The sequence below is a fragment of the Antechinus flavipes genome, chromosome 4, assembly GCF_016432865.1.
Source record: "Antechinus flavipes isolate AdamAnt ecotype Samford, QLD, Australia chromosome 4, AdamAnt_v2, whole genome shotgun sequence".
NCBI classification, from domain to species: domain Eukaryota; kingdom Metazoa; phylum Chordata; class Mammalia; order Dasyuromorphia; family Dasyuridae; genus Antechinus; species Antechinus flavipes.
In genome coordinates this window covers 176515265-176535548 of record NC_067401.1, presented here as the reverse complement: position 1 = coordinate 176535548, position 20284 = coordinate 176515265, and the positions used below count along the sequence as shown (strand labels likewise).

At 32.7% G+C, this 20284-nt stretch overlaps 1 protein-coding gene across 4 annotated transcripts in view; it reads right to left on the bottom strand.

Moving 5' to 3' along the window:
- MAP2K4 (mitogen-activated protein kinase kinase 4) overlaps window positions 1-20284 on the bottom strand; it is a 273432-nt gene that overhangs the window by 231345 nt on the left and 21803 nt on the right. For 2 of the 4 annotated variants that reach the window (XR_007953396.1, XM_051995559.1), the window contains exon 2: window positions 7410-7442. The exons of the other annotated variants lie outside the window; for them this stretch is intronic. Coding sequence is in view for 1 of the 2 variants with exons in the window: in XM_051995559.1 (XP_051851519.1) it covers window positions 7410-7442 (33 nt within the window). In the remaining variant the exon portion in view is untranslated. The remainder of the gene's footprint in view (window positions 1-7409; window positions 7443-20284) is intronic. 4 annotated transcript variants of the gene reach the window in all.

Here is a 20284-nt window from a genome sequence, read left to right as displayed (position 1 = left end):
GGAGCCAGGATTACAACCAAAAATCAGCAACCCAGCAAAACTGAGTATAAACTTTTGGGAAAAAGACAGAAATTCAATAGAGGATTTTCAAGCATTCATGATTTAAAAAAAAAAAAAAATCAGAGACAAATAGAAAATCTGATTTTCAAAAAAGGAGTCAAGAGAAGCATAAGGAGGTAACCAAGAACAGGATATCATAAGGAACTTAATAAGATTAATCTGTTTACATTTTTGCATGGGAGGATGATATCTGTAACTCATAAGAAATTCCTCATTATTATGGCAGTTAAGAAGCAGCACATATATAGGTGTCAGTTGAATATGAAAGGAAACTATCTGAAAAATTAAAATTAAGGAGTAAGAAAGGAATTATTATTCTATTGTACTATGGAAAATGATTAGCAGGATGCTCTCAGAAAAACCTAGAAAAGTTCTCCACGAATTCAAGTAAAGTGAGATGTACTATGTACAAAGTAATAGCAATACTATGGGATGATCAGCTGTGAATGACTTTGCTAATCTCAGCAATATAATGATCCGAGATTACTTTGAAGGACTTATGATGAAAAATGATGAAAATGTTTTCCAAGGAAAACATTTTATATATATATATATGTATATGTATGTATATACATTTTATATATATATATATATGTATGTATGTATATATATATATACATACATACATATATATATATAAAATGTTTTCCTTGGAAGGGCAATGTTTTCTTTCACAACTTTCATGGAAATAATTTTGCATAATTTCACATGTGCACTCTTAATGGGGGGAGGGGGAGGGAGGGAGAAAGGGAGAGAATCTGGAACTCAAAATTTTAAAAACAAATGTAAAAAATTGTTTTACATGTAACTAGGGAAAATAAAAACATTTTTTAAAAAAGAAATTTATCTATTTTCCCACTCTATAATACAACTTTCACACCATATATTCAATCCAAGCAAGAATGAATGCTTCCAGATTATCAGAATGTGATCTGATAAAGGTTTTAACTTTTGAGATGAAGCAATCAAAACAAAAATGTCACCTGGAACAAGTTATTGTCCTGGTGCCCGAAGTGTGTCATTTCTCAAGCAATTCTAAGCAAAGCCTGCTTGCTTAGAGAATATGGAGTTCTTGATAATCTCCCCGAGGTGAATCTAAATTCTGAACTCTCTATGAAAAGATTCCATAAATAATCACCAATTTTTATTTCTGCTTGATCTGAACTAAGTAGTTCCTGCATATAGAACCACAAGAGGAAAAGATATTAATATCAATATCCAAAGTAATTTTTATTGTCTGTAAAGGACTTGGTGTTACTGTGAGCTAAATAATAACAATGTTACTCTAGTCTTCCTTCCCTCTAGCAGCTCAATGTTTAACATCAGGTAACAAGAATACTTCCTACACTACTCTGGTCAAAAATAAAGTAAACTTACAGGGAATCTTTTTGACAGCTAGAACAATCATCCTTTAATTGTATCTGACATGAAATTTTGCTGTAGATTAATAACCCTGTAGCTCTGGCCTTTGCTCATCTTTTATAAAAATCTTTTTAAGTTATCATCATAAGTTTAAAGTTTAAGTTTAATCATAAAATCTTTTTAAATTATTATGCCAGAGATTAAAAGATCTCAGGCCCCATACCTGGGAAAGCCAGTATGAGATCATATTATGCCATTCTAGCTTATTGCTGTGATGATGAGGTTTAAAAAAGAAAGGAAGAAATAAATAGAAGTAAGTGGCAAGATCATCATACATGAATAGGAAAACCAGTGGACTAGAAGTCAGAACCCTGTGGTTTATTAGTTCAAGGTCTGTCATTTGTTTATAGGTTTATATAAGTTCTGTATACTCTCAAAGACTAAATTTGCTCATTTATAAATATAGTAAATACCTATTACACTTCATAAATTCATTAAAATAATAATGGCACATTTTTGATACTAGCTTCTTGAAAGTATATCTTTATAAAGTCTAGCATATTTGACTTCTGCAGTGTAGGCACTTAAAACACACTGAATTAAACTATGAGTCCTTGCTCAGAATTGGATTTTTGTTGTTTTACCAATTTATTAAAACTTAATTACTGGAAAAATATAATTATAACTATTATAAAAAGTCTCAATTTACAAAATACTCCAATGCTTTCTAAGCAATTCTGAATATATATTCATGGATTTCTGCAACGAAAAATAAATTCTTTCTTCTTGATTTACTCAAGAAAATTACTAATGTCATGACAGTAAAGTAGAGTCTCTGGAACCCCTTTCTAAGAATGATGTTTGTGGTTTATATTCTTAATGGAAGGAAATGCTAAATTTCAGTAAACATTATAGTAAAAATAAAGATGTACAAATTTTCCCCATTAACATTCATGGACCTTTTGAAATCTATCTAAAAATCCTGGGTGTATAATTCTAAATTAAGCTTAAAACTGTCTTGACTTTAAGAACGCTTAATGCACAAAAGAGCCACATGTATAAATATAATCACTAGATCTTTATAGACTGTTAGATCTTGAAATTATAAGTGTTTTATACCTTAAGAATTTTCCATACTATTCCTCAAGAATTATATTACATTAGGATACAAAATAATTTCACTCAGAATCTTATGGGTTCATCATGTTTACTATTTTTAAAAATATGGAAAAATCTTATTCTGAATATAACCTTCCCCCTTTTTTTCTAATCTAATTAAAATGTCCATTTAATATGTAGGAGAGGTCAACAAACAGGAAGCCTCGGTTTTATGCGACAATCATGTACTACTACAATCTCTATAGTAGAGACTAAAAGACTACTGTATTACTACAGTCTATTTTTTAAAAATAAAAAACATCATTTAGACTCAGTCATTTTCTTGTTAGTGACATAAGCAGAATTATGTGAAGATGATGAATGAGTGATTTTATTAACCAAGAAGGGGAGGGTAATGGGTACTAAGTTCTCTAAAAAATTCTATTGATAATGGTGGTAGTTAATATTTATATAATGCTTTAACTTTAAAAGAGCATTGTCCATACATTTTCATTTTTCTTCTCATAATAATCCTATAAAGTGCTGTTTTCACCATTTTACAGATGAGAAAACTTAACTGTAGAAATACTAAATAGCTGTGGCTAGCATGTGACAGAAACATAATTCAAATCCAAGTAACTCTGGACTTTTATGTTCAGCACACTTTCAACTATAATACATTACCTCTGAAGTATATCCCAATATTCCCAATTAACAGGACTTTTTTTTTCTTTATTAAACCTTTTTATTTTTCAAAATATATGCATGGATAATTCTTCAAAATCAACCCTTACAAAATCTTTTGTTCCAATTTTCCCTTCCTTCCTCGAATACTCTCTCCCCTAGATGGCAAAATCTACAAACTCCTGGAAATAACCCAAAGGTTTGGGAAAAATTCCCAAAAGTTGGGAATCAGTACACTAAAGTAAATGAGATGCACAAATAAACCACATTGATCTGAATGCCATTATGTGATAACCCAAATTTGTCACAAGCAATTGTACACAATAGCATTTTCTTAAACAGCAATTGATCAAACCATCATAATGCCAATTTTTAAGAGGTATACACAATTTTTTTCAGAAAATTTCTTTTAAATATTTAATACCTAACATTCCAACTTCATAAAAATCTCAATATCAGAAAAGCATTTATTATTGTCTTGTATTAGTACTGTATGCCTACAAAACTGTTTAAATATAAGTAAAATGCATATATATATATATATATTCATATAAAAAGGCATTCAAAATGAAATGTTCAGTAGACTTTTATTGAATTCCTAAAGAAATTTAGTACCCAGAAAAAAAAATTGTGCAATCCCAATAAAATTCACCCACTTGAAATTGGTGATTGTGTGTTTTAAATTGTATAACAAAAGAACATAAAGAATAGAAGTTATGTATATTTCAGACAATGAAAAAAAAAACTTCAGAGCTTCCATTAATCATTAAAAATATCTTATAAGTCATTTTAAGTCATTAATATTTAACAATATTTTGACCTTGACTTTTCAGCAATAATTCTGAACCTCTCTGAAATTCCCTTACCCAGCCTATCAGCATTTGATTTTATACATCTAAGAAGGATATATAATACAAAATTAAAATTTTATTCTGAAGAGTTATTTTTTGGGAGGGGGACAGGGAAGGAGAGCTGTGGACAGTTTTTTTTGTTTTGCTTCTGTTTTAGAATTTTTCCACACACTCAAGATAAGTGTAGAAACATTGGTATTAGGCACAACCAGGGTAGAAAATTAAGTTTTCTCAAAATTTCAAATGTCTAAAAAGATTGAAGATCATTAATCTTTCAAATCAGTCAAAAGGAAAAAGGAATGCAAGTATTCTGTGTAACCAACAATAACAAGAAAATCATCCCTGTCTTCCAATGCAAAATGTGAAATAATTTTCCTTGTAAAAATGAAATTTGACTTTAAAATTTTTTAAAACACAGTTATATAAGTTAAAATGAATTAAAAGACCCAGCACCAGAAAGCAATTTTAAAGTATGTAAATTGGGATTTAACAACTTGCATACTGCTCTACATTGCTGATGGTGTGATTTTTCTCAAGCACAGATCTGTCCATGTCACTTCCCTATTCAAAGAGCTCTATTCACTCCCTATTACCTCTAAGATCAGCTATGAAGTCTGCTGCTTGACTTTTAAACATATTTATATTCTGGCTTCTATCTCACCAGCTTTTTTACACCCTCTTCTGCTTCCACATACTCTGTCCAGTTATATCTGTCTACCTGTAATTTTCAGAACAAGACATTTAAGTCAGTGCTCCATGCTTTTGTATAGTTATCTCCTGTGACTAAAGGGGTTTGCTTCTTCATTTCCACCTTGTACACTGGGCTTTCTTCAAGACTGATCAAAAGCTATTTTCTGCAGATCTTTCCCAATATATTAATGCCTCCTGTCTTTTCAGATTACCTTTAGTTACTGTCTGTATCTTTTCTGAATCCAGTTATTTAAATGCTATCTCCACTGTAATATATGCTTCTGGGAACTGTTTTGGGCCTTTCATATAACCCTAGCAATAAGTACAGTGCCTGGTACCTCGTAAGTGGTTAAGAAATATTGACTGACTAATTTCTTCTAATTCTTCCTTCGTCTATTCCTTTTCCATTAAGACAAGTGATTCCTAACCTGTCAACTTTTAAAATACATATATTTCAATAACTATTTCAACATGATTGGTTTCCTTTATTTAATGTTATGCATTTAAGAACTTTATTCTGATTATACAGGCTTCACCAGGCTGACAAAAAAGATCAGATTAAAAAAGATCAAATAATCTTTCACAAATCTATAGCTCTATCGAGAACAAGTGGTCCTGTTGCCAGATCCTAAAGTAAAGGGTAATAAAAATGAAAAGTGAGGTGATCACCAGCATCTCCAAAAGGCCCATCACCTTCATACTACTCATTTCCATTTGCTTGAAGATACCTCTATTTATGACAAATCTCATTCACACCTAAGCAAATAGGCTATTTTTAATATGTACCTATGTAAAGCTAATTTAGAAATATACCAGAATTAGATCATCAGGCAATAACAAGAATGCTAACTCACTTGACATCAAAATTACTAGAAACCTGAAAGATGGAAAAATTACTGAGAAAAGAGAACTCTCTCATGAAAATGAGAAACTAGGGATAGGGAAATTTTTGAATGTTGCAAACAGTAAGTTTGGAGATAATGATAAATAAGTACCTCTCCCATAGTATAATCTGGAATCTAATTGGTTTTGCTGCTCCCAGCTCTTTGCCAGTTCATGTAATTCCCAATTTAGCAGCCATCAAGGATCAGAGATTTAGAGCTGTCCAATCCTCTCTTTTTTTCAAATGAGGAAACTAAGGCACAAAGGTTAAGTACTTTACCCAAAGTTATACAAGTAGTAAATTTGAGAAAAGATCTGAAATCAGGTCTATCTACTATGCTCACAATTTAGAGGAAGACAAGGGAGAAAAAGTGTGCTATTGAACAATGACGATCTGCTATTATTCCCTCGCAGATGAATGGGTTGATCAAGTTTGAATTCAGTAAGAGAACACCTCAGTTTAAAATATCTTGCCAAATTCTGGCACAGACTTTTTTTTAATACAGTCTTTCTTCTAGCTTCTAATCTACCTCACTAGATCATTGATGTTCTTGACAGTATCATGCAAAAAGTGTTAAAAAAAAAAAAAAAAAACTTCATTTTCAGCAAAAGGAAAACAATTATTCTTGTAGGACAAGAAGGGGAGAGGGAGAAAAGAGTTGGTGGTCATTTCTTAAAGTTTAAAAAATTAAATTTGGGTATGATGTGTTTTGGGAAGAATGATGAAAACAATGTCCAATTGTCTACTTAAACGAGACTTGTATGTATAAAAATTTTTTCATTTTTAAAAAGTGTGTCAAGTTTTGCTTTGAAATGTTAAAAGCTCAAAGAGCATCAAAGAAAGAATATATACTAATTACATGTCATTTATGCTTAAAATACTTATGCTTAAAATGCTTAAATACATATGCTTAATGCTTAAAATGCTTAAATGCTTAAAAATACATATATACTTAAAAGTTTTATACATCACATACTACCTTCCACCATTTGGGTGACAAGGGGGAGGTGGAAATAGTCTCAATATCTAATACTACATTCTATTCCTAAACTTGTGTCAAACAGTTGACACAATTGGACAGAGGAAAGTCTAATTTGAAGACAATCTCTCTATTGAGCTTGATTAAATAGCCTGTTATTTTAAGACCATATTTTTATATAATTCATATTTTAAAATTTAATATAAATAACCTTTTTCTTAAAGAGTCTGGGAGTAATTTTTAAGATACAGAATACTTAAGCTTCTCCATTTAGATAAAAACATTTCACTATATTGTATTTGAATGACTGTTTTCCAACACAAACTAGCTAAAAAAAAAAAGTGGAAATATGCCCAATAATAAAATTATCAATTTTGATTTGGCTACAAATTTTTCTAAGAAAAATTGCTTTAAAAATACATTGTATATATCAAAAATTCTGATCTATACCAAATTCTGATCGTATGTACATATATATACACATACATATATGTGTGTATATGATCATATTTGTGAATATAAAAGTGGATCCTAACTGGTGAGCTAAATTATGATTTAATTTTTTTTCTGTGATTCTATGATTTAATATTTAACAACATGAATGTCATATACCTCTATTTTATTATTCCAATTGTGTAAACTATTTTAAGAGAAAACATTTGTACTTGATAAAAGAATGAAAAATGGAAGCTCTATTAAAGTAAAATTACCATGGTTGGTTAGTTGAAATAATAGTGAACACATTCCCAATATCAACATGGATATGAAAAAAAGGAGCATAACTATAAAATGTATAGCTTACTTTGTGCCTTTTCACAGAAGTTTATCTGAAAGCCTAAAGTAAAAGAGATAAGTTCCAGTTCATTGACTGCAATTCAAAGAAATAAAATTAAAATAACATGACATTTAGTTTTCAATTTTCAATAAAATTGTTTTGAAAAAAGAGTTCACATTACCATACTGTGTCTGAAATATAGTACAAAGAGAAATTCCAAAAACATAACTTCAGAGTTCTTGCATTATCTACACATCAGTAAATCTGAATTCATAATACTTTTAATTTCAAATTCACTTAAAAAATTAATGATTGAGAATTAATTAAAAGGAAATTTTCTTGAAAACATATTTTCTCAACATATTTTCCCCCAAAGCCACCCCTCCTCCAAATTTCTCTCTTTTTCCCCAATCACCCAGGCATGAAACCTTACAGCTAGTTTCACATTTTATATATAACCTTCTCTCCATTCAAACATCCACCATCCCAGTGCAGGTCCTCAATATCTGTTTTCTGGATTACTGTAGTAGCTTACTTATTCTACTTGTGTACTTTTTTAGACCACTGTCTACAAATTAATATTCTTTTTCTTTTTGTTTTCCTGAGGCACTTGGGGTTAAGTGGAGTTAAGGGTCACACAGCTAGGAAGTATTAAGTGTCCAGATAAGAACTCAGGCCCTCCTGACTTCTGGGGTTGATGCTCTATCCACTGCATCACCTAGTTGCCCCATGCCCTTAACTTTTCCCTGAAAGGTGTGTGCCACCTCCTTTACAAATAACTATATAAATATTGCACCCTCCATACCTAAACCTTCACTCTCTCCTTACTGTCACCTTTTAAAATCATTTCAAGATTTGTTTAGTTATCACCCAATTGAACCAGCACTCTTTTAATTTGCAATTCTCTCCAGCAACAAAGAGCTGCTAAATATTTCTTTATATGTGAATTTTTTTCCTTTCTTTGTCACTTTGGACTAAAAGTGGTTTTGCTAGATGAAAGTTTAGCAACAGTGGGGATCTAATTAAAAACTGCTTTCTAGAATTGCTGGACCAATCTTCAACTCAAAAGTGAACTAGTCAGTCTGCCTACTCAAAGCCCCTCTAAAAAGTATAAGAAGATTTAGATTTAACTCATCTTTACATACTGAAGAATGAGGTGGAACTTCAGAGTAATTTTAAATGCATTTCACAAATTATTAGTGATCTGAAAATTTTTTCACATGGTTATTGATTGCTTTTGATTTTTTATTTGAAAACTTCTTGTTCATATCCTTTGATCTACTGGGGTATGGAAAGATACATGAATGGAATATAATATACCATATGTATAAAGAAATGAAAGAGGCAATTTTAGAGAAAGAAACCTAGGAAGACTTATGCCCTTTGCTACTGAATGAAGTGAAATGAACCAAAAGAAGAAATCTTTACAATGAACAACATTATTTAAAAAAACAAGTTTGAAAGACTTAAGAATCTGCTGAATGCAATAATCTTCCACCAGTCCAGAAGTAGTATACTGCCTGTCTCTTGATAGGGTGATAGATAAAAGGTATAAAATTAGACAATACATTTTTGGATATAGATATGGCACTGAATTGTTTTCTTTGACTATGCTTCTTTATTACAAAGACTGTATTTTTTTCTTTATCAGGAAAGACTTGGAATGAGAAGGTGGCAATAAGGTTGCAGAACAACAAGAAAAAAAGGCAACAAAGATAAAACAGCCATTTATTCATTTTTTAATGCATAAAAAAGAATGAAGCAAGTCATTTGTAAAATGTAAAAAAAGTAAAAAAAGATCAGGGTTAAAAGTAATGTTACATTTGTTATATTTTTCAATAAACAAGCTAACAATAATATAAAGAAAAATCACTTGGACTTAAAAACTGATTAGTGTCACAACCATCTATGTTTCTAAAATACTTATGATAAAGCATGCCACCTGTATCCTGACAAAGAGAAGACAGACTCAAGATGCCCTAAAAGACACACATTTTTGGACATGGCCAATGTGGAAATCTGTTTTGTTTGACTATGTATTTTTTCTTTCTGCAGTGGGAGAAAATAGCTTTAAGACTTAGTTCAGATATTATTTCCTACAAAACAGTTTTCTTGATCACTCAGTTGTTAGAGGTTCTCTCTCCCTCCTGATATATTCTGACCCACTTATTCTGTCTCTGTATGTGTGTCTCTCTAAAACAAAAACATTTTTTCCTATGGATATATTAACACATATCTAATCACAGGGATTTTTCCCATGTTCATCTTATCTGAGGTTGCCCAAATATCTGAAATTGCCCCATTTTCCTGCTTTACCTAATTCCCCTCTAGTTTCTTACTCTTCCTTCTCAATATAATCCCTTGCCTTACTCTGTGGGGCTACCTCTCTCACCTGAGGAGATCTCTTGATTTGAAGATTGTTTGAACCTGAATTTTTTCAAAGATGATACTGCAACACATACCTGCTACTCTATTTTTTTTTATAATAACTTTTTATTGATAGAACCCATGCCAGGGTAATTTTTTTTTTTTTACAGCATTATCTCTTGCATTCACTTCTGTCCCGATTTTTCCCCTCCCTCTCTCCATCCCCTCCCCTAGATGGCAAGCAGTCCTTTACATGTTGAATAGGTTACAGTATATCCTAGATACAATATATGTGTGCAGAACTGAACAGTTCTCTTGTTGCACAGGGAGAATTGAATTCAGAAGGTAGAAATAACCCGGGAAGAAAAACAAAAATGCAAGCAGTTTATATTCATTTCCCAGTGTTCTTTCTTTGGGTATAGCTGCTTCTGTCCATCTTTGATCTGAATTAACTCTCTTTATTGAAGAGATCCACTTCTATCAGAGTATATCCTCAAACAGTATTGTTATTGAGGTATATAACGATCTCCTGCTTCTACTCGTTTCACTTAGCATCAGTTCATGTAAGTCTCGCCAATCCTTTCTGTATTCATCCTGCTGGTCATTCCTTACAGAACAATAATATTCCATAACATTCATATACCACAATTTACTCAACCATTCTCCAATTGATGGGCATCCTTTCATTTTCTAACTTCTAGCCACTACAAACAGGGCTGCCACAAACATTTTGGCACATACAGGTCCCTTTCCTTTATTTAGTATCTCTTTGGGGTATAAGCTCTGTAGAAACACTGCTGGATCAAAGGGTATGCACAGTTTGATAACTTTTTGAGCATAATTCCAAATTGCTCTCCAGAAAGGCTGGATGTGTTCACAATTCCACCAACAATGTATCAGTGTCCCTGTTTTCCCACATCCCCTCCAACATTTCACATTATCTTTCCCTGTCATTCTAGCCAATCTGACAGGTGTGTAGTGGTATCTCAGACATACCTGCTACTCTAACAAAATTATTTTTTATCTTAATATATGTTATATAGTTTGTATTGTTTTTTTCTACTCCTAAATTTGGAATATTATGATACTTAATTTTGTGGCTCATTTCTGTATGCTTTGAAATTCAGTCCTAAAAGAACAAAGGATAGTTTCCTCTCAGATCTGTGGAGAAGGAAAGAATTTGTGACCAAAAAAGAACGAGTACATTATTGAATACACATATATCTAATCACAGGGATTGATTGTATTGAATACAAAATGGATAACTGTGTTTATATTAAGTTTAAAAGTTTTTGTACAAACAAAACCAATGCCGACAAAATTAGAAGGGAAGCAAACTGGGGCTTATATCCCAAAAAGATCTTTTTGTAGTAGCAAGAAACTGGAAACTTGGTGGATGCCCATCAGTTGGAGAATGGCTGAATAAGTTATGGTATATGAATGTTATGGAATATCATTGTTCTGTAAGAAACAATCAGCAGGATGATTTCAAAGAAGACACGTGAACTGATGCCAAGTGAAATGAGCACAACCAGGAGATCATTGTACATGGCAACAACAAGATTATATGATGATCAATTCTGATAGATGTGGCTCTTTTCAACAATGAGATGATTCAGGCCAGTTCCAATGATCTTGTGATGAAGAGTCATCTACACCTAGAGAGAAGACTTACAGGAACTGAGTGTGGATCACAACATAGCATTTTCACACTTTTTGTTGTCCAGAAAAATGGAAAAAATGCAAAGATTTAGAGGGCAGATCAAATTTGGAGGGCTACAACTTCAGGATTATTGATGTTTTAGAAGGTTTTTTTTTTTTTTTCTAAATAATAGCAACTTTTTTTTTTTTGGGGGGGGGGAATCAAAGAAAAATTCCCTAAATGAACAAAACTAAATAAGAATCTACAAATAAAAGCAATCTATATGGCTCCAAAAAGAAAGAATCCAAGATTCAGCATTATTTGATACAATTAAACTTAAACATGAACATTTTTAGGCAGGGATTCTTAACCAGAAATCCAATTTTTCTTCTCAAAATGGATTGATATATTAATACAATCAGATCCCCTCATGATCTTGTGTATTTTGTCTTAAATATTTAAAGTCTAATTCTGAGAAGAGATTCAGAAGCTTTTCCAAATTTCCAAAAGAGGTACTTAATATAAAAAACAAGAACCTCTACTTTAAAGGAAAAAAAAAATACTCCATACACTTAGAAAAGACAGAAAGAAAAATGGTTTATTAACAACTTAAATCTGGACTATTACCAAAAAATGGAATATAAAAAATTAAAAATCATAGAATTAAAAACCCAGCAAAAACAAGAAATTAATATGTAAGAGGTAGTTCAACACTGAATAGTTTGCAGATATACACAATTCAAAAAAAAAAAAAAGAAGAAGAAGAAGAAGAAAATCAGGAAAAACATTCAGTAAAACTGACTAATACATTGAAAAAACTTTGGCATTATAAGCAGTTATTTCATATCATCCCCACTCCTCTCTGTCAACTTTTGTAAAACAGTGAATCCTGAAGCAATGAAGTATGTCTAATCACTAGACTCATATATTTGATTTATCAGTTCAAAACTTTCATAAATCAGAATTACTGTTCATACACTTAATCAAGTCACATCTATAATTTGAAATCTGTAATAATTAAGGGATCGTATAACTCAGATTTAAAAGAGACTTCTAGCCTATTCACTCCTATTTTTAAAATGAGGAAAATGAAGTCCACAGAGGTTGTGATTTGTCCAAAATAACTAAGACAGAGATTATAATTAGATTTAGAAGCCAAGTTCAGAAAATCACTCTCTTTATAGGGCTGCGGTATGCAAAGTAGAATGATTAAGAAGATCCAATGGGGTAAGAGAAGAAAATCTGAAAGCTTTTATTTACAGGGTTTTTTCCCAAAAATCATAAAGAAATTAAAATTTATTCATATGTAGCCTATGGTTGACAATAGTGTTTTCACTTGCTCTAAAGTCAAACGTTACATGGTTCTTGAGGAATGGTAGCCCCACAAGGTGAAGGAATTGACATTGGCATCTTGACTCATTCATTTTCAGCACTTACATGTGCCTACTAATAAGTGGATTTACAAATATTACATAATTAAACTAACCTAAGCAAAATGAACAAATTGCTCAGAGTCCTAACAAAAACTAGGATCAAAAATACTAATAATTGGAGCACAAGGGAACAACAACCACCACCAAAAAAAAAAAAAAAAAAAAAAAAAAAAAACACTATCTTAGTCCTTTCCCTCAGTGGTTAAAAAATAATGACTAAAAAAAAAAAAAAGCTAAACAGATATATGTTTATATGTGTATGTGTATATATGTGTATATAAAGACATACACATATACACACATACATACACATACAATTATTAAAAGAATACAAATGGAGGGAACCACCAAAAACAAAAAAATAAATGTTTAAGATTTACCAAGAATAAAGCTGACCACAAATTAGAGATGTAAGAAGGTGTCTTGCCTTCCCCAACCTATTTGCCAAGATGGGAAAGGTTTATGGGTTTGGAACATATTTTTCAGAAATTTTTTTAATGTATTAATTAATTTTATTAACTCTTCCCTAGAGAGAGTTGCTGGCAGAACATTGGTAATGTGAAAACAAAAGATTTCATTAAAATATTTATTAAAAAAGAAAAAAAATGAACACTGTAAAATTACTTAACCCAAAGTAGAGACCTGAGAAGGTATCTCCCCCATATTCATTGACAGAGAGGAATGGGAATGATAGGGAATAACTGCATATAATGCCAAAGTTTTTTCAATGCATTAGTTTTACTGAATATTTTTCCTGGGGTTTTTTTCTTCTGTCTTTTTTCTTAAACTCTTTTTTATGATAGATAACACTCTATGGGAGATGAAAAAGAAAGATACAGGGTAAAAACTAAGTGGCACAAAAACAAAAGACCAATATAAATTTATTTTTAAAAAGAAAATGAATAAAAATGACTTGGTAAACATTAATAGGCAAGATGTATTTCCTCCACTTTGTGAAGTATCTTTTTCATCAATAATAGCCATTAAAAGCAATTATTAAAATAAACTGAATTATCACAAAATGTTAAACTAAGATTTTAAGAAATAATAAAGCAAATTCAATCATATTGCTCTCACTTAAAATACTATCAATAATTTAAGTGAAAAGGAAAAGTTTTAAACTATTAATAAATAAAAAGTATTTTTACATTCCATTTATTCTCAATCTTTTCATAGTTAAAGAAAATGGTTTCCATGATTTATACGTAAAGTATATAGAAGTATATAATTTATAAATAAGCATACACATATTGGGAAAAGTATACTCAAAAAAGATTTGCAGAGTTTGGCAAGACATAAAGAATCAGGTAACAGGGTGAGGGACTAGCACAAAATAGGAGTAATCTGATAGCCCATCTGACACACTGGTAGCCCTTAATTAGTATAACAGTAAAAACAAGTCTACCACTGAAACAATCCAGTCATCAGAAACGAAAATAAATTATCACCAGAGGTATATGTGGGCTCAAGGTAGGCCTAGCAATTTCACACTCCTAGGAACTCCTATGAATTCAACAATCTGATTTAAAGCTTCACGAAAAAAATATTGCCCTGAGCAGATGTGGCCTTTATACCAAACTTTAGCCAAAGGGCCAAATACAAACGAAAAGGTTCCTCACACCCCTTAGAAAGACTTATGTCTCAGAAGACTGTATATCCCAACATAAAAAGAAAAGGAGCCAAAGACAATTACCTCAAAGTCTGCAGGAATTACCTCACCCAGCACCAATCCTTTCAGGAACTATAACCTGGAATCACAGTACAACAGGGTCACTCTCCAAAGGGAACTCATACAAACCCTGAAACCAATCACAGAGGGATAATCAGCATCAGGGTAAGGGGATACTAGGAGCCAAACATACCAAGAACTACCATCTATGGTAATTCTCAGCCTCTAAAGGAAAACTAAAATAACTCCTGCTAATTTCCCTTGTCAACCTCACTATAAAATTTCTAACAAAGGATAATGATGAGGGTGTGGTACCTTTAAGAATTTACTTACTACTTTCTTTTTGATTACCAACCCCACCTAGTTAATGTAATTACCTTTTGATTCACAAATCCTGGTCTCTTTGAATGCCTGTCCCAGCCCCCATCCGGATCTGAGCCAACTCAGGGCTACACCCAAAGACCCCTCTAGCTAAATCTCCCATTATAAAAGGGCCACGCTGGGACCCCCTCTTTGCAGAAGTCCCAAACATGGCAGCTTTACACTTGGCATGTCAGGGCTTTCTGTCCACTGGACCCTCTGTCCGGTGCCCTCCTTATCTCTACCTTCGCCTACTTCCTTAACTATGCTTTAACCTTGGTTCCAAGCCGGATAATAAACCTCTTTTGTCAATATAGCTTTTCCAGCCGATAAATGCTTTTATTGGGGACTCCCATTGCTACTAGACCTCATTTACTGCCATATCCTTGCACCGAATCCAAAGGGGTTACAGGGGAATTCTATTTGACTCCCTGTACCCCAGACCTGCCACTAGATCTCAACTAAACCCTAATTTCATTTAGGTACCCTTTATCTAGACCTCATCAATAACATATTTAATTTGAGGACTTTAAAAAGAAATAAGGAGACTTTAAGAAAAAAGGGGAATTGATTATTGTGTTTAATTCAATAGACCCATCATCTGTACCCATCACAGAGCTTTAAAAAAAAATTGAAAATATAATCTCTGCTCTACAGAATTTTGTAGTTAAGATTGAAAAATAAGAAGCAAGTCAATTAAAAAAATAGAGAATATTACCAACTAAAAAGGAATAAAATGTATTAGATAATTAGAGAACAAGCGAGAGATAAAATCCATAAACAAAGATGATTAGTGGGGTGGGGGAAGGCAGATTGAGCAATCACCCCACCCCAATAGAGCCCTAATGTCTTTAACAGGTAAACAGTATCTTGAAATAATCAGGTGTGAACAAGACCTGGAATCTCTACTGACTCAATCAATCAAAAACAACTAGATAAGTAGGGGAGAGAGGTGGAGGGGAAAGGAGAGGAAAAGGAGAATGTTTACTGGGCTTTATCTTGATTTTGGCGTTTCAGAGAGCCAGAGGATTCGAACTTTTTCATCAGCATCCTAGCAGAACTCTTAGGAAAAGAGACACTGAGGAAAAAACAGCTTTCTTTACAAAGGGTCTAGTAGAAAAACTATGCCAAGCTTATAAGGAAATTCAGGAGTATTTCCACAAAGGAGGAAAAGATGTTCCAACATCAGGAGATGAAAGTTATCCCTTCACCAAATGTATGCTCAAAATTTAAACTCAATTTTCTCTGGACTTATATACTGGCAGAAGATTTCATACAGATTTTAGAAAGATATTTTCTACCAACCATTTTTATTATGCTAATTTAGCAAAATACCACTTTTAAAAAATTAATCAAATTTGGCTAACATCCTCTGATAATCACTTATTGGGGTTCCTATGCCACACAAAACATAAGAAAACTCAGCAGGGACCCTAACGGATCAAGAAGCCAAAGGACTACTAGTAGACTTGAAGTTAGGAAAACCCCACTTCAAACAATTTACTAGCTTTGTGATCTTGGGCAAGTCACTTAATCTCTCTCAACTTCAGTTTCCCTATCTGTAAAATGGAAATAATAACAGCAGTAGCTCACACAGTAAGTTAGGAATCATAAGATGACATTCTCAGATATGAAGATATTTCAAATCTCACACATACATACATACACACACACACACACACACACACACACACACACCTGAATACCTTGCCATTCTTAATGAGATTTTCCTATTCATCTCCTTTGAGGCTATTCACACATTGGAGAATGGCTCTTATTCTTATATATTAGTTTCAATTCTTTATATATCTGGGATATTAGATTAGCAATAGCTAAATGAGACTGTTAAAGGAGAATGACTTTGGGATTAGGCTAGAAATTATTTAGGAAAGACTTCAATGAGGAGAGAGACTTTTAGTTAGGTCTTGAATAAGCAAACATAATTAAGGCAAAATTACCAGGTTTTATGAATCAAAAGGTTAAAACAATGAGTAGCTTCCCAGTTATTACTTTGAATAGAGTTTCTAGGAATGGACTTGGGCTATTAGCTAAAAAATATTTTCTCACTGCTTACCCAATATATTCATCAAGAGAACCTGATCACTCAGCAACATCTTTATTTCATTTTATTTTGGTGGAGATTAAGGGCAGAAGAGTGAGAGAAAAGAGAAGCCTGATTTAAAAACATTCTCCTTGGGAAAGGGACCCACATGTGCAAAAATGTTTGTGGCAGCCCTCTTTGTAGTGGCAAGAAACTGAGTGGATTCCCATCAACTGGAGAATGGATGAATAAATTATGGAGAGACCTACATGAACTAATGCTAAGTGAAATGAGCAGAACCAGCAACAAGACTATATGACGACTGATTCTGATGGACGTGGCTCTTTTCAACAATGAGATGATTCAAACCAGTTCCACTTGTTCAATGATGAAGAGAGCCACCTACACCCAGAGAGAGAACCTTGGGAACAGAGTGTGGAACACAACATAGCATTCTCATTGTCTCTTATTTGCTTGCATTTTGTTTTCTTTCAGGTTTTTTTTCCTTCCTTCTTGATCTGATTTTTCTTGTGCAGCAAGATAATTGCATAAATATGTATACATATATTGGATTTAATATGTATTTTAACATATTTAACCTGTATTGAACTACCTGCCAGCAAAGGGAAGGGATGGGGAGAAGGAGGAGAAAATTTGGAACAAAAAGTTTTGCAAAGGTCAATGTTGGAAAAATTACCCATGCATATGTTTATAAATAAAAAGCTTTAATAATAATAAATAAAATAAAAACATTCTCCTTTCATACATAAACCCAGAGCCCCTATAAGGATAGCTCCTTAAAATTGTAGCAATGATGAGGAAATTAATCCCAAAGTCACTCTTCTATAACAATTTCATTTAGCATTCACTAATCTTCTCATTTGAAACTCTTTGAAAAATCATCTGCATTAGGTATCTCAACTTCCCTCTGTTCTCTCTATAATAAAATATACTATGGCTAGGGAGAGAATTCTTACCTAAACAGGGAATAGAGATGAATTTGATTACAAAAAGAGAAAAGTTTCTTCTGCAGGAACAAAATCAGAAGGAAAATAATATTTTATAAAAAGTATTTCAATGAAATGATTCTGATAACATTGTAATAACCCAGATATATAAAGAATTGAAACAAGAACCATTCTCCAATGGATGAATAGCCCCAAAGGAGATGCATAAGCAAGTCTCATTAAGAAACTGAAGTTATCAACAACTACATGAAAAAAACCACTAAGTCCCTAATTAGAAAAATGCACATAAAAACATACCTTACATTACATTACATTCTTACCTTACAGTGGACTTGAAATTAGGAAAATTTAAGTTCAAACCCCATTTCAGACAATTTACTAGCTTGCCTTACATTAAATGATCTAGCTCTTTTGAAAAATACAAATTGTTTGGAAGAGCTGAAAGAGGGCAAGAATTAAGTAAAGTTATCAAGTGATTTTATATCTAAAAAAAAAAAAACCACCTACCTTTTTGGGAGGCAAGTACCCCAAAGGAGGTCAGGGACAAAAGGAAATATGCACAACAGCATTTACAACAGTATTTTTTGTAGCCAAAAAAAAGGAAACAAAATAGATACAAATGAAGAATATGACAGATCCAGAGAAATATGAAAAAAATTGTACAAACTGTAAAATGATCAGAAGAACCAAGAAAACAATTTACATCTTGATCACAATAATGCCAGGGTTAACAATTCTAAAAGCCTTCAGAACTTAAACTAAAATAGCAACCAATTATTATTTCCAAAGACTGGTGTGAAAGCTTATCTTTCACCAATTGGTAGAAAAGCGACTGACTAGAGAAATACAGAACCAGATATGCATTTTCTACAATGTGGTCAAGATTTTTGTTTGCTTGATTATATATTAATCAGGATAAAGTGGGAAATTAGAATCGTTTTGAGTTGAATTTTCTTAAAGACTGTATCTATCTTTATAAGGAAAAGAGGGGAAGCACGTACTTGGGGAAAAGAAGTTGATAGACACTAAAAATGAGAAAAGTTGAACAGAAAAAGAAACAATAAAGCAACTATTACTAACCAGTTTAAATTTATAAATATATTTTAAAAACATGACACATTATAGGATTCCAATTTCTTGAATGGTCCTTCATGTCTGGGTATATTTGTAATTCATGCCATGCCAAGGGACCTGTCTTTGGCATAACTACCTGCCAGGACCCCTGCTCACTATGAAGACATTCTCTTCTCAGTCTTAATCCCTTTTTCTCTCTCTGCCAGGAGTTCTCTGCTAGGACGTTTATCTCTCTGTCAGGACCTGGCCACTGACGAAGTCTCCTAGCAAAAGCTGATTTCTCCATGTCAATAAACTTCCTTTTGCCAAATTTCCCGGGTTTGTGAATTCTTTCAGATTGGATCTGCGCTGACCAAAGAGCGGTTTCTCACAACTCTCTGCACTGCCACTAACCTCAACATAATGGCTGATAAATGTTAAGTTCAGAATAAAAAAAATTTATAAAAAATAAACCTTATATAGCTTTTGTTAGTTTTCAACTAACACTTCTCTTAAAAATTACCACTCACTGTTGGAGGGGATGTGGAAAAACAGGGACACTGATACATTGTTGGTGGAATTGTGAACACATCCAGCCATTCTGGAGAGCAATTTGGAACTATGCTCAAAAAGTTATCAAACTGTGCATACCCTTTGATCCAGCAGTGTTTCTACTGGGCTTATACCCCAAAGAGATACTAAAGAAAGGAAAGGGACCTCTATGTGCCAAAATGTTTGTGGCAGCCCTGTTTGTAGTGGCTAGAAGCTGGAAAATGAATGGATGCCCATCAATTGGAGAATGGTTGAGTAAATTGTGGTATATGAATGTTATGGAATATTATTGTTCTGTAAGGAATGACCAGCAGGATGAATACAGAGAGGACTGGCGAGACTTACGTGAACTGATGCTGAGTGAAATGAGCAGGACCAGGAGATCATTATATACCTCAACAATGATACTGTTTGAGGATGTATTCTGATGGAAGTGGATCTCTTCGATAAAGAGAGCCTTAATTGATCAAAGATGGACAGAAGCAGCTACACCCAGAGAAAGAACACTGGGAAATGAATATAAACTGCTTGCATTTTTGTTTTTCTTCCCGGGTTATTTATACCTACTGAATTCAATTCTCCCTGTGCAATAAGAAAACTGTTTGGTTCTGCACACATATATTGTATCCAGGATATACTGTAACCTATTCAACATGTAAAGGACTGCTTGCCATCTGGGAGAAGGGGTGGAGGGGAAAAATCGGAACAGAAATGAATGCAAGGGATAATGCTGTAAAAAATTACCCTGGCATGCGTTCTATCAATAAAAAGATATTAAAAAAAAAAAATTACCACTCACTCCTTAATTATCAAATCA